This window comes from Pteropus alecto, unplaced genomic scaffold, assembly GCF_000325575.1.
Source record: "Pteropus alecto unplaced genomic scaffold, ASM32557v1 scaffold87, whole genome shotgun sequence".
NCBI lineage: Eukaryota > Metazoa > Chordata > Mammalia > Chiroptera > Pteropodidae > Pteropus > Pteropus alecto.
The window spans coordinates 3,083,946-3,098,651 of record NW_006443225.1 but is presented as its reverse complement, the minus strand read 5'-3'; the positions used below and the strand labels follow the sequence as shown (position 1 = coordinate 3,098,651).

The 14,706-nt window shown below is 35.6% G+C and overlaps 1 protein-coding gene across 1 annotated transcript in view; it reads right to left on the bottom strand.

The window, feature by feature from the left end:
• Positions 1 to 622: 622 nt before the first annotated feature.
• TGS1 (trimethylguanosine synthase 1) overlaps positions 623 to 14,706 on the bottom strand; it is a 36,366-nt gene continuing 22,282 nt past the window's right edge. Inside the window, exons 11-13 of the mRNA XM_006923970.3 lie at positions 13,134 to 13,350; positions 12,126 to 12,204; positions 623 to 1,199 (exon numbers count right to left, since the gene is read on the bottom strand). Coding sequence (XP_006924032.1) covers positions 1,077 to 1,199; positions 12,126 to 12,204; positions 13,134 to 13,350 — 419 coding nt within the window. The 3' untranslated portion in view covers positions 623 to 1,076. The remainder of the gene's footprint in view (positions 1,200 to 12,125; positions 12,205 to 13,133; positions 13,351 to 14,706) is intronic.

Below are 14,706 nucleotides of genomic sequence, written 5' to 3'. Positions count from 1 at the left end.
CAGTCAGATAGAGGAAGACAAATGCCATATGATTACACATATATGTGGAATCTAAAGAACAAAATAAACAAACAAACAAAACAAACAAATTTATAAATACAGAGAACATTTTGAGAGTTATCACATGGGAAGGAGGTTGGGGGGAATCACTGAAAAAGGGGGAAGGGATTAAGATGTACAAATCTGTTACAAAACAGTCATGAAGATAAAAAATATAAGGAAAATAGTCAATAATATTGTCATAACTATGTACAGTGTCAGAGGGGCACTATATTTATCGGGGTGACCATTTTGTGAGTTATATAGCCGTCTAATCACTACGTTGTACACCTGAAACTAATATAATATTGTATGCCAACTATAACTGAAAAATAAAAAATATTATTTAAAAAAATATCCCAAACAACTCAAATGTCAGTCAACAGGGAACTGGTTAAATTATGGCATACTGAGGTGGAACACAAGACAGCCACTAAAAGGAACAAGTAGATCTGTATGTACTGACATGGAAAGGTCTCCAAGTTATATTCATAAAAAAAAGTCGAAGGGAAAAGTACTGAACAGTGCATCAATGAGGGGGAAAAAGTGGTTGAGAGTCTACTGCAATTCCTTTCTGTCCTCCAAAGGAATCATAAGATGTTAGCTGTGGTTATCTTTAGATAGATGAATGAAGGGTAGAGGAAGGGAAGGGGAGAATTTTACTTTTTATTTTTGAACCTTTCTGTACTCTTTGTTTCTATCCTTAAAGGTATAACATTTATTTCAACAGGTTAAATGGGTAGATAGACTAGAATTCATTTACTGTTTTCTTTGTATCTCTCTGTATTATAAAAACACAGTAACTGTTTTTTATATATACACACAGATGTTAAACCAAAATATATAAAATTTAAAAAGATACAGACATATGCACATATATACACACACATGCTGACTGACATTAGCACAGTTTGCCCACCCTTTCCACGTCAGACACTTACTATCCTAATGTTCGACACACATAGTTATTCCAAGTGTCTCACGGGAATAATGTTCTGACCACTGCAGGATCTTTTTGTCCTTTTATCACCTCACGATTATGATTCTGAGGCTGGTCTTCGGATCAGGTCCCCAAAATAAGCAGTGATTGTCTTCAATTTATTATTAAGAAAGTTTTGTTCTATTTCTACTTGCCCTCCAGGCCCAGCTAAGGACGCCACCTAAAAAAAAAAGAACAGAAGAAAGTCACACATACATAAATATGATTTCGAAATAAATATTTCATTCAAACATTTCACCAAATAGTAAGATGACTCTGGCTTTTTATTCAAGTCCTTCAAACAATGAGGCATCTCAAATGTTCACTCTAGGTAGGTATTAATGCACTATTCAGTGGCAGAAATGCCTGTTGTTTCAGACACTTTCGATATTATAGGTAAGACCGTAGTGCTATGTTATGGTACAGGACCTAATTGCTCCAATGCAGAAGCTAAAGAACTCAGAGGAAAAGAAAACGAACACGCCCTTCCTACAAATTAGGCTTAAGATGAAAATGTAAAGAATAACTCACTTTCCTGAATACTTTTGTCCTGTTCATCTTATCTGCTGCATCTTAGCCTCTCATTCCTTCAACAACATTTACTGAGAACCTGCAACGTGATACTAGGAATCAGACATCAGAGAGCGAGAGACGGGAAGGATCCCACTCCTGCGAGTACTAGTCTCCACTACCGACTTTTTCCCTTCTCTGATCTCTTCTGCTGTTCTCCCAATCTGGATCATCTCCATCTCCTCCACCTGTGTGTGTGTGTGTGTGTGTGTGTGTGTGTATTTTTAAACCCGCCCCTTTTTTTTAATGTGGTAAAATACATCGCTTTTTGAGGTCTGCTGGAAGACAGTGATCAACCGCTTTATTAGGAAGCTTTAAAAGCGCCACCCGCTTTCCACCTCCACAGAGTTAACATCAAAAGCGTCCACCTAGCAATGCTTTACCTTTACCTCAAGTTCTCATACAGACAAGGTTTTGTTTTAGTCCAACATTTTTTCATCCAACCTCTCAGGTCTACTAAATAGCAAATATATTACCTTCTCACCCAGAATTATATCATCAGAGATCAGTTTATTGAGACACTAGCGAGGACTCAGGGAGAGGGGAATGTAGCGGGAGCCCTGGGAGTCACAGATTGGAGACACTGAATGTTGGAGAAAGGGACACCCTGCCGGGGATAGGGACAAACAAGAGGAGACAGGCATTTTCTGAAATGAATTCTCTAACTGTAATCGGAAAAACTGTAGTTGTGTATTTTGTAAAGAGAAGTGTTTATCTAGTCTGGTCTGGAGGCTGAGAGATCCAATCTCAGTGGTATCACACATGCTACACCAGCATCTGGCAAGAGGAAAGGTTTATTGTGCATTGCCAATGAGTATGTATTTTAAAGCATTTCAATTTCCTGTTAGAAAAGAAGTCACAGATACAGAAATAGGACAGAAACAACAGGTCATTGTATGGTCCATCCTTAAAAAAAAAAAAGGCAATAACAATGTCAACATCACTCTCGCCCAAAAAGGGACAAAAAAAGAGATGGCTGTGCTTTTATCAACAGCAATAGATGACAACGGAAGTCAAACAGTATCTATTATGCTAAAAAATGTAATAATTAAAGTAAAACTAGAAATTAAAAACAGCCAAGTAGTCTCGGAGTGGCAATTATCAGAAATAATTGTTTTGCTTTCTGTTTTTGTATCTTTAGCAGTCTGATTTTTATCTATCAGTCAGTCTGATTTTTCACAAGGAAGGACAAAATGAAGAATTTTGTCTTTAACTAATGAAAGGCATTTTGACCAGTATATCTAAGATAAATTGTTTCACAATAATTTTTCTACAAGTTAAGATATAACTTAAACAGTGATTGATTTAAAGAAACTGAGACTGGCAAACTGAAGTTTTCTTGGGGGTGGGGTGGGGTGGGGTGGGGAAAGAGGGGACGAGAAAGGAGAGAACAAGAAAGGTTAAGAAAACCAAAGTAGAGCTGAGACAATGGCAAAACATCTGCTAGGAGGAGTCTAGCAGGGAAAAAAAGCAAAGTCAGAGGGAAATTTTAATACTAGTTCAATCAATAATTTGCTGTATCAATTTGGAACGACATTAAGATACGCTTTGGCTTTCCAAATCTGAAAAATGGGAATACTACCTATCTCTTCAAAAAGAGCATTTTGTAAGCCATAAAAAATTTACATTAAAACAAATCTCTGAGAAGGTAGGGTAGTTTCTTTTCTCTCTCTCGATTATTTAAAGGGTTACCTGAATTTAGATGCTTTGGATAGAAAAAGGAATAATGATGTGGTTACATGGGAATTTTTTGAGGCCTGTTAAAAAAGTCAATAAATTACTTATTCAATAACTATTTAGTGAGCGCTTATAGGTGTTTGTTCTAGGTTGTGGAGTGCAGCAAAAAAACAAAAAACAAAAAACAAAACAAAAAACCAACTCTCTGCCTTCATGAATCTTACATTCTAGCTGGGAAAGTCAGACGATGAACAAATAAAACAAGAATTGCTCCTGACGCTGGAGGAAAAGGTGAACCTATGTCAAAATATAATGGCAAGGTAAGTCCCATATGCACACTTGGCTTCTGGTTACAGCACGCATGGGGCGGGGGAGGGAAGAAAAGAAAATATATGTGTTCAGTATTTAGAAAGAATTTATAAAAAACGCAACATTTTATATTCAAATGTTCTAATTAAAAATAATTTCTAATAGGTGAAAAAGGGGGAGGGATTAAGATGTACAAATTGCCAGATATAAAAGTCATGGGGATATAAAGTACAGCACAGGGAATATAGTCAATAACACTGTATCTACTACGCATGGTGTCAAAGGGGTACTAGACTTTTTGGGGTGATCACTTCTTCAGTTATATAGATGTCTAATCACTATGTTGTACATCTGAAACTAATATAATATTGTATGCCAACTATAATTGAAAAAAAAAATTTCTAACTTTAGCCTTGTACTTTTTTATTTTCATAAATATGTATATAAATTTTAAAGGTTAGAATTCTGGAATTGGAAAAAGTGTGGATTATGTAGTTCAAGCCAATCGGTAATACTTTGCTTTAAGCAAACCTAATGCCATCAATTTCCAGCTGTCTTTTTCACTAGCAGATTTAACTGACAAAATGATATTTGGTTCCTTCCCCTTTTTTAATTATTAAAGTTTAATACATTGAGGGTGGGGAGAAGAGAGGAGGAGAGGAGAGGGGAGGGGAGGGGAGGAGAGGAGAGGAGAGAAAGAGGCAAGGAGGGAAAAAGAGTGGGTAAGTAAACATAAAGATCAGCAGCTCTGGAATATATGCTGTTTTAGGCATATTACCCTAAATATACTAGATTTACTAAAAGAAAGCCCAATTAGTTTGGACTGGAACTAGAACTAAAGACTGAATGCTCATTAACTGGATATTATATCAGGCAATAAAGTTGTTCTTTGGGGATGGGGAAAAGAGAAACAGGTAAAGATCATGATGAAGGTGACAACTTCAGTAACAGGTAAGGCACAGAAGAGTCAAACATTCAAAACTGCATTACTCTTCAAAAGCAAATTGATTTAAAGTAAAAATGTATAGTAATTGAACAAGTGCGAGAAAATAACCTCCAACCTAGATGCTAATAGAAAAATACATATTAAATAGTAAGTACAGGAACACTTTATAGGAAAGAGGCAGAAAAATTAGAGCATTGAAAAAATGTCCTTTTATTACAAGCAAATTACACCAGGTGAAAATTAAGAGTATTTTTGATGGGGCCTACAGATGTCAGTCAATTATAGTGACAGGAGCAGCAAGCATCTGAAATATTGGCTGTGATTAGAAACCTAATGTCACACTGGCAAGTACCTTACCCATGATTCACTTTGCTCCCATGTTTCTTTTGTTACAGCCAACTAACAACTACACAGAAATAAAAGTAAGTTGGGTAAAAATATTTCTAATGAACAGTTCTCCGGGAGATAAAAGATAATATTTTTTATCAGTAGAAGATCAGGCAACACTCAAACTTACAAATATTTATTAAAATTCATTCCATTTCTCTGTACATGGTAAACAGAAATGAGATTTCTATGGTTAAGTGAATAAATCTTAAATATTTACTTATTGATTAAAACAAATATGATTTTAAAAAGCTAACATGTCAACAGAGGCACACTGGTGACAAGTCAAAAATTCTCCTGGGCATCAAAAGCTTACCAACATTAGTCTCTTAAGAGAAAGCTACCAATCAATAATCAGATCACTAAGCTTTGTCCCTTACCTGTTCTCAGAAACAGATACTGGAGACATGAAGATTATTCTTAAATTCAGCAAGTTATATAAACCACAACAGACCAGAGCGTCAGGACGCCTTCGGCTTTGGCAAAGGTCTTGTACATGGCCTTATGTGTGGCATCCTTCTATTTTTAGCTAAGTCATTTACTGAAAAAACTTACTCAAAGAAGTGAAGAAAACAATCTTATGTTCAGAAGCATTTGTGCCTTCCCACACCAGTCTCACAGCCCCTCTGGAAAATGATACATGCAGTATGGGCATGAATACTGTTGTAATCGTTCAGTGGCAAACTTTCTTTTGGTTAATACACATTAGAAGCTGATCAACTGCATCCTTAATTGCAATGTATGGCTGACCTGTTTTAAAGGTTGGGTATTTTCAGGTTAAGCAGTTTTAGAATTTATTATTCGTACATGTACCAGAAGTTGACTCTAGTTCTTAGCTCTTTCTACTGTCTTCTGCTTCTGGTGTCTAAACCTGGACTAACAATCCTCCATCTGCTGGGATGGCTTCACCATACCAATTACATTTATTTCCTGATAAAGTGGGAAAATAGGCTACATGATGATGCTGCCATTACACCAGATTTCCACCATGGACATTTTATCTGGAACAATTTGACACAAATTTCTTGTCAATCCTAATATTTAGAAAGCAATAAGGCCTTGTTTTTTAATTAAATAAGCAAATACTATAATAGCTCAGAACTAATATTCACAAAGAAATTACTGGTAAATTTTAACTGCATTCAGCCAAAGACAAATGCAAAATGCTAATGAACCAAATTTAGTTGTATTTAAAATGTATTTCCAAATAATAACATTATCTAACAATTTCCATATTTAAAATAGTTTTAATTATTCAAATGCATAAAACTGTATTATTTCTTATACATAGTTAGTTTAAGAAATGTTATCTATAAATAAGCCCTCCTTCCCTCCTTCCCTGATAAAATAAACTATTAGAAGTATAATGATTGCTGTAATTAGGAACTTTTCCCTTCCTAGACACTATGTATTAGCTCCAATAATAGAGTCTCAAGAACTCTACCAAGTAGAAAGATGAGATCTCTTGATTAAATCTAACATCAATTTCTATACTTAAAGATACAACTTAACCGCAGGATAAGTTCTACTTATGCCATTAGGTCAATTTGTAAATATTTTCCCACTTTATCAGGAAATAAAACAGGTGAGGTTCGGCCTAATTGTTATCATGATGTCTACCTGGGGGGAGTCATGGAAGGGGGTGTGTGTCTACTAGACAAGTGCTGGAAAGTACATGGCGCAGGGCTTCCCAGTTAATTTGTCAATATGATTCTTGGAGATGGTGCTCAATGTTGTCTTGCTCTCTGTACTGGTATGAATAAATTATACAAAAAAGTAATTTAAATTAATTTGACTTGAAGAGCATAAAAGCTATCAATTTTCTGAGGCTAGACAGTTTAGCCATGAAACCAAAAAAGGATAAGGAGGGGCTATACCAAACCAACCAGGAGACGCTCCTCTCACCAGCCCTGCCCAGTGTCTGCCTGCTGCTAGAGGTTCCACCCCCAGGGGTCTACAAAGATGGTGCCTGACAATCACTGCTGTGGAGCTTCCTTAGGGAGACTAAACCATTCTACTCTGCTCAGAGACCTCTACCGATATTACATACACTTACTTAAAGGAAGAGCTTTCAATGGTTGGAAAGCATGACAGATGTATTGGCTACAATTTTACAGTTGCAATAGGAAAGAAATGAAGAAAAACCAAACAAGATACAGCCATCAAATAGATGAAATACATTTATCCTGGACTCTCTGAATTGAATCTAATCAGTTCCCAAGTTTCTGTAGTGATTTCAGAGAGTGAGGTGTAACTTCCCTCCAAAGAGCCAACAACAAAAAGATTTTCTAAATTATTCTAAATTATTATAGTGAAAGTTTGAATAAAAAAAAAAAATACATGTTGTGGAATACCCCCAAACAGAAAAAGGGACTAAGAGACTGAGGTAATAGGGGACATAGAAAAATATTTTACTAGCTAGAGAGATAATTAAACTCATCTCCTATAAGGAAAGACTGACAGACAAATTATAATATAATGCCCATTCTCAGTGTAACTACCCTAAATATAAACATCATTCAGAGTATAAATTTCCTTGGATGGGAAATTAATGTTCTTTATAGACATTTCTATGAGAAAAATAAAGCTTGAATTTTAAATAGGAGGCTCATACACTTTGGGAACCCAACCTATTTATAAGCTCAGGTTGTTGTGAAATTCTAAATATTTCTTAACGAAAGTAGACTTCTCTGTAACTCTCTTTCAATCCTGAAGTACTGTCTCTTCTCTCATTTAAAAAATCTTATACATTTCAATGGTTGAAATTTTAAAAGGACAAGTTGATTTCTTACTGTAATCTGATCCAAATTCAATACCAACCAATATAATGCACTTGAAATCTCAAGTTTCCTTTTTGACTTTATTATTCTCTAGTGTCATCACTCCCCCTAGAGGCAGAATATGTGAATGAACTGCCAACTTTAATTCTGGCAGGTATTTGAAGTAAATCAAAAGCACAAGATAAAGAAAAAAAAGTTAACTTTCTCCTTGGGCCAGTGTTACTTTAACTAGAAAAATTTTATTCACTGTAACTTTCTCAATAAATAGTGAATTTCCTATTATCATTCAAGTACCCATATAAGCCCATCTCATATTTAATATAAGGATTGTAGAGCCTCTTATAAGACTAGTTATGAAGCTATTTACATACGAGAAAAATAAGAATTATGGAATAAATAGGCTCGACCTTACATGGGAGTCTAAAATGCAGATCTGAGTCACAGATAAGAGTAGCAGTATTAGGTTTAACATCAAATTTGTTATAAAAATGGATGAAGGGGAGAGTGAGTTTCCTTTTAACTGATACAGTGTATCGTATTTGGGAGGCTGAATGTTTAGACACAATGGCTCATAAACAGATGACAGGCAGCAGATCTAATTTCATCTCCTTCCAAATCACAGAGTAAGAGCTCAGGCTTGTTAATTTTTATTTACTCTTCTTTTAACCCAGAGAACCTCAACTCTGGAGGCACATTACAATCACTTGGGGAGTTTTAAAAAAATTTTATCCTTGGGCCTCATCCCAGAAAATAAATCAGAATCTTTCCCAGTGGACTAGGGTATCAGTAGTTTTAAAAAGCTACTGAACTAAAACTATAAAACACTTTGAAGAAAACATAGGGGAAAATGATACTGAATGTGCCAATGACTTCTTGGGTATGACATCAAAAGCATAGGTAATACACTGAAAAAGTAGGTAAGTTGAACTTCATCGAAATTAAAAACATTTGTGCAGCAAAGAACACTACTGAAAGAACAAAAAAACAACCCATGGAATGGCAGAAAATACTGGCGAAGCATGTATCTCATAAGGAATTAATATCTAGAATTATGCATGTGAAAAGATGGTCAACATCACTAGTCATTAGGGAAATGCAAATTAGAATCATAGTGAGGCACTGTTTCATATCATTAGGATGGCTATTATCAAACCACCATCACCAGAAAATAACAAATGTTAGTGTGAAAGTGGAGAAACTGGAACCTTTGTGAGTTGCTGGTGGGAATGTAAAATGGTTCAGCTGCTATGGAGAACAGTATGGTGAGTCCTCAAAAATCTAAACATAGAATTTTCATGTGATCCAGCAATTCTACTTCTGAATATATACCTCAAAGAGCTAAAAGCAGGGACTCAAACAGATTATTTGCCATATTTACAGCAACATTATTAATAGCACAAAGGTAGAAACAACCAAAAATGTCCACTGATGAATGAATATATAAACAAGATGTGGTATATACATGCAGTGGGATATTATTCAGCCTTAAAAAGGAAATTCTGATATATGATATAACATGAATGAAACTTCAGGAGATTATGCTAAGTGAAATAAGCTAGTCACAAAAAGACAAATATTGTATGATTCCACTTATATGAAGTAACTAGAATCAAATTTTTATAGAAACAGAAAGTAGAATGGTGGTTGCTAAGGGCAGGTTGTGAGGTGGGTAATGGGGAGTTAGTATTTAATGGGTACAGAGTTTCAATTTGGGAAGAAAAAGTTCAGAGACGGTAGTGATGATTGTACAACAATGTAAAAGTATTTAACGCCACTGAATTGTATACTTAAAAAAAGATTTATGGTGAATTCTCTTACATACATTTTACCATAATTAAAAAACAAAACCACTCAAGTGATTCTAATTTGCAGCCACAGAGTTCCATATTAAAATGAGAATATGTCTGGACAAGCAAGTATATCTAGTTTCTGGTAAGAGGAAGAGAAAATCTATAATCTGGGATTATGTTTATAAATTAAATTCTCTCATTTCACAAATGTTAAAGCTGTCTCCGTTCTTTAGAGAAAACATGTCATCTTTCCATATCGATCTTCAAATTCTTAGTAACATTTACATTCTTTCCACAATAACTGTATAATATAACAGGATCTTCTAAATAACAGACGCCACGACTTTATTGAAGATTTATGGGCTAGAGGTACTGTGATAAATGCTTTACCCACTTATTGCATTTATTCCTCAAAACCGCCACTAGAAAGCTAAAAAGTGGCAGGGCTGAGACTAAACTCCAGTCTGTCTGGAGTTTAATATCTTTCTTTTTTTTTAGTATCTTTTTTCTAGCCTATTGCCTGAACGTTACCCACAAAACTCTAGTTCCATGTCACTGATATTCTTTGTCACCTCCACCTCAACGCCTACAACGAAATCTTTAAAGTCCAGTTTATACACTATATCATCCACCCGAAAGCCAGAGCCTTTAATCCTTTCTTTTGAGAAGGTTGCATCACCATTATTATTACTTATGCACCTATCTTGTGATCCCTAGGAAGATGCTGAACTAGCATGACTGCTGACGCCTGCAAGATAGCTTTGGAGACACTAGATGGAACACCCCCCTGCAAAAAAAAAAAAGAAATTATGGAGAGACCTGGGATGGTTTAAGTGTGTGTGTGTGTGTGTGTGTATGCAGGATGGAGGGTGGTGCCTCTGAGAAGATAAAACAGGAAGAAGGAAAACAAGAAATTTGAAATTCTGCTCTTGCTCCTTCCAATCCACTGCTGTTGCCTTGTCTGACCAGTGTGTGCAGCCTCAGCTGCAGATACTGAGAACTCTGCTCTGTGTTCAGGCGTTAAAGTTAGGGCAGTTAAAAAAAAAAGTTCTGCTGTGAAGCTGAGAGAAACAGATAGGAACGAACCCTGACGGCTGCTTTCTCTCTCTTTCCTCTCCAAAGCCCTAGAGCCAAAGAATTACACTCTAAGATTAAACAGTACAGCCTTTAAATGCTGCTTTTGCCCAGCCCCTCCACAAAGGGCGGCAGCTACGTCTTGAGACGGTGTTTTGTGATAAATGCAGTTTTATGGTGCCTGATAACTTCATCCCCTGAAGTTATCATTGAGGCTGACAACAGGCTTTGACTGGTTCTCAACCCAGCAGGCTACACATTACGATGACCCAGAGATCTTAAAAAAAAACTGGTTGGATCAATTTCTGAGCTGGGGCTTGTAATAGTCACAGTTTTTTACAATTATCCCCAGTGGTTCTAAAGTGCAGCCAGTTTGACACTCACTGGATTCTGACACGTCCTTTATCCTTTTGCATTACTTGACAATAGCAAGTAGCCAGTAACACAAGACATTTGAGAATTACAAATACTCCATCGAAGAAAAAGAAAGTGGATTATAAATTGTACCAAAAGCAGAAAGGATAAAATGGATTAAGAACTTAAACTTCTTATAATATTAGAATGCAAAAGAAAGCAAAAATATGCAGAAATACTAAGTATAAAGAATAGTTGAACTAAAAAAACACAACAGATGGGATAATAGAATGTCTATACCCAAAGAATGAACTAGCTAGACGACTAGACTGGGGTAATCTTGCAGAAAGAAAAAGTAGACAAAATACCAGAAAATAGTTATGGAAGACTAACATCCATGCAATAAATGCTCCAGAAAAAAAGATGGTAAGGAGAACATAGGTGAACAAATAATGGAGATAATTTCTCCAGAATAAGATGAAAAAGCTCAGAAATAATAGGTTCAGTTCTCAGAGTATCAAATAGGAGAGGAAAACTCCAAACCTAGCAACATTGTAGTAAAATTTAGAATATGAAATACAAAAAATTTTTCAACAGAATGCTTAGCACAAAGCAGTATATAATAAGTGTTTATTAAAAAAAATCAAAGAAAGACTGAAATAAAGACATTATCAAATCTGTATGGGGCAGTTATTATATTAGATCCAATTCTATTGAGGAAAAAAATAACAATTAAAATAAATGTTTATGGTAAGAAAGGAATAAGGACATTTTAATGTTAGTCAAGACTATATATCCCAAGACTATATATCAGTTGAAACTGATCCTGGCCAAATTAAGGTTTTTATCTGTCTGTACATTTCTATTTAGGCTACTATTTTCAGGAATACCTAACACCTCTATTCTCAAGGTAGGTCAGTAAAAACAGATCTTGGCTAAGTTTAAGTGCGCGTTTGACAAAACACATTCAATCACCCTTTCAGGACATATAACTAAAAGCCCAAAGTGCTCTGTTTACGTTTACCAGGAATTTTGGAGAGGAAGAGGATGAAACGGGCATGGATTTAAATGCCAAACACTCCCAGTTTTCTAGTAATAGTCAAAAAGCCAGGGACTTCTCATAAACACATTCTCAGTTACAGAAATATCTTGATCTTTTTTGCCCGTTATATCTAACAGTTATGCAAGAGGCTCATAGAAGTTCTTCAGTAATGGCTTACCTGGTCAATATCAGCATTTCTTGGAAGAAAATAAACAATATTATTAGTAATCTTCTGGGAAAGTCTGAAAATTTCAAAGGTGGACAGCAGTTAAGGAAAAATTACAAAAACAGCAGTTAATTTCTGATCAGAGATTAAGTTCTTATTATATCATAACCCAAATGTATTTTTACATGTAATAATAAGGCATGCATTTAAATCATTTAATAGAACTTAAGAAAATTAAGTTGCGGATTTTGTAATTCAGCAGCATACTGTCCCTAATAAATGAGATTACAAGCCCATTTTTCATTTATCCTAGTGGTAGGCAACCAAGAGTCAGAAATACTCTTTCTCTTTCTGCCTTTTCCCAGTTATTGTGAAAATAGAAATAACAGGAAAGCACAGTACCACTTCTTTCCAGTAAAGAATAAAGGCAAATAACTCTCCATTGTAGTCTACACTCTAAATTTTAATTAGCAATTTAGAAACATGTTTTCTGCTAGAGTCAAACAGATGATTCTTCCAGTAGAGATAAAGAAAGAGACAAATAACATAAATGCTATTCTTTATGAAATAAGAGCTTGCTTCAGTATCCTGGAAGAGTAACAGGAAAATTTTGAAGACACATCGAGAATTAGCATAAGTCAGTGTCAGTTGAAGAATAGTTAAGAGATAGTTGCCCAGACTCTAGGGACAGAATTTCTTGAAGAAATTCCCAATTTCCAGACAGTAATTTCAAACAATTAATGCTTTCTAGTTCTTGTAATAAATGGTAAAACTGGACAGTAACCAAATGAAATCTGACTCCGCATTTGCTGTAACTTTTGGAGATCCATCGCCAGTTAATTTTTACATGCCCACTTTTTATGTAAAACATACCAGAATCTATTAAGTGCTATTAGCTCCTCTCTTCACTAATTTTTCTCTCTCAAACACACACACACACACGCGCGCGCGTGCGCACACACCCCCCCTTCTTCTCTACAACCACTGTTTGTGCAAACTTTTAGGACTTCCAAAGGATATCCATCAGGAGACATCATTGTCCTAATGTCAAAGATGTCTGCGGTAGCGTAGTCTGGCCCTCCCCATGGGGGGCTGAGGAACACGACGTCGGCCTTTAAATCAGGAGCCAGCAGCAGGAAATCTCCACAGATGAACTCTATCTTGTCTGCTATCCCATAAACTTCTGCATTGTTCCGAGCAAGATCAATCTTAACAGGATCAATATCAATGGCAATCACTAAAAATGAGAACAGGAAAGATGAGTCAAATGATACTGATTAGTAGTTATATAGAACAACAGTTCATCTTCTGATCGGTCTATTTTCTGTACAAGAATCTTTTCGAAAGACAAAGTGAGATTTGGCCTCATATACCAAAGATAGAGAATTTAAGTAGAATTTTTAATCTATATTACAAAGATTCACTTACGTTGTACCAAGGAAATGTGACCAAAGGATCTGGCTTTCAGGGTTCTTTCGCTCAGACACTTTACCAAAGCAAACAGCGGGAATGGCTGCCACACATCTACCTAAAGCCGAGTAGGTGGTCAGCACTGTGCTCTGTGCAGTGCGCAGCAGGAGCAGCAAACTTGAAAGGTCCAAGATTGCCAGTAAAGCCTATAAACACTAAGATTTTGGAAGAGACCAATTTCCTCAAAATGAGGCAACCTCCAAAGGAAGACAAATTTGACAACTTCTACAGAAAAGCAAAATAAAACAAATTTGACAAACTAATATAGCCAACTTATGAAATGTAAAAACATCTGCTGATGATGTTTAATGAGACATATTAGGTGGATGGAAGAGACAATGTTATGTTTTCACCAAATGGGACTCATTTAATTTATTGAAATTTCATAATTAGCAATGCGAACCTAAGTTAAATTTAGCTCAGTCATGTCTTGTGGTAAGTGCACCTGTATGTGTGCAAGTGTGTTAGTGGCAATATTTTATATCTGAAACTCTGATACATACACCATAGATGTCAAGGAAACATAGCTGTTTCCCAGAAAATGCTGGCTCAAAATTTGTTAACACTTTTGAGAAATAATGCATGAAATAAATTGCTTGAACAATGAATACAAGCACCAATTACATGTTGCAAAATCATGCATTTACAATGCTATTTTTTCTGTTCTAAATAAACTAACATTCATATTTAAAAGAGAAAAGATGAAAATGTCCTTTTCAGTTGTTCAATCTGCTACATTTATAGTACAGAGACAGATGGAAAGACATGCTGACAATACCAAAAATTCACTGGAAAAAATGACTTTCAATATCAAAATATATTTAGTTAATCCTCATGTATTCACATACACTTCCCTTAGAGGCAGACTTTGTTTTTAGGCTTGACCGAATGTAAGCATTCGATGTTATCAGATAAATGAAATGCTGACAAATGCTGGATGATACTATATGGAACTGCACTGTCCAAAAATGGTAGTCACTGGCCACATGTAGCTATTACCTTTAAATTGATTAAAATTAAATGACATTAAGAATTTAGATCCTTGGTCACACTGCCACATTTCAAATGCTCAACAGCCATTTGTAGACAGTGGCTACCCGACTGACAGTGCGGATACAGAACA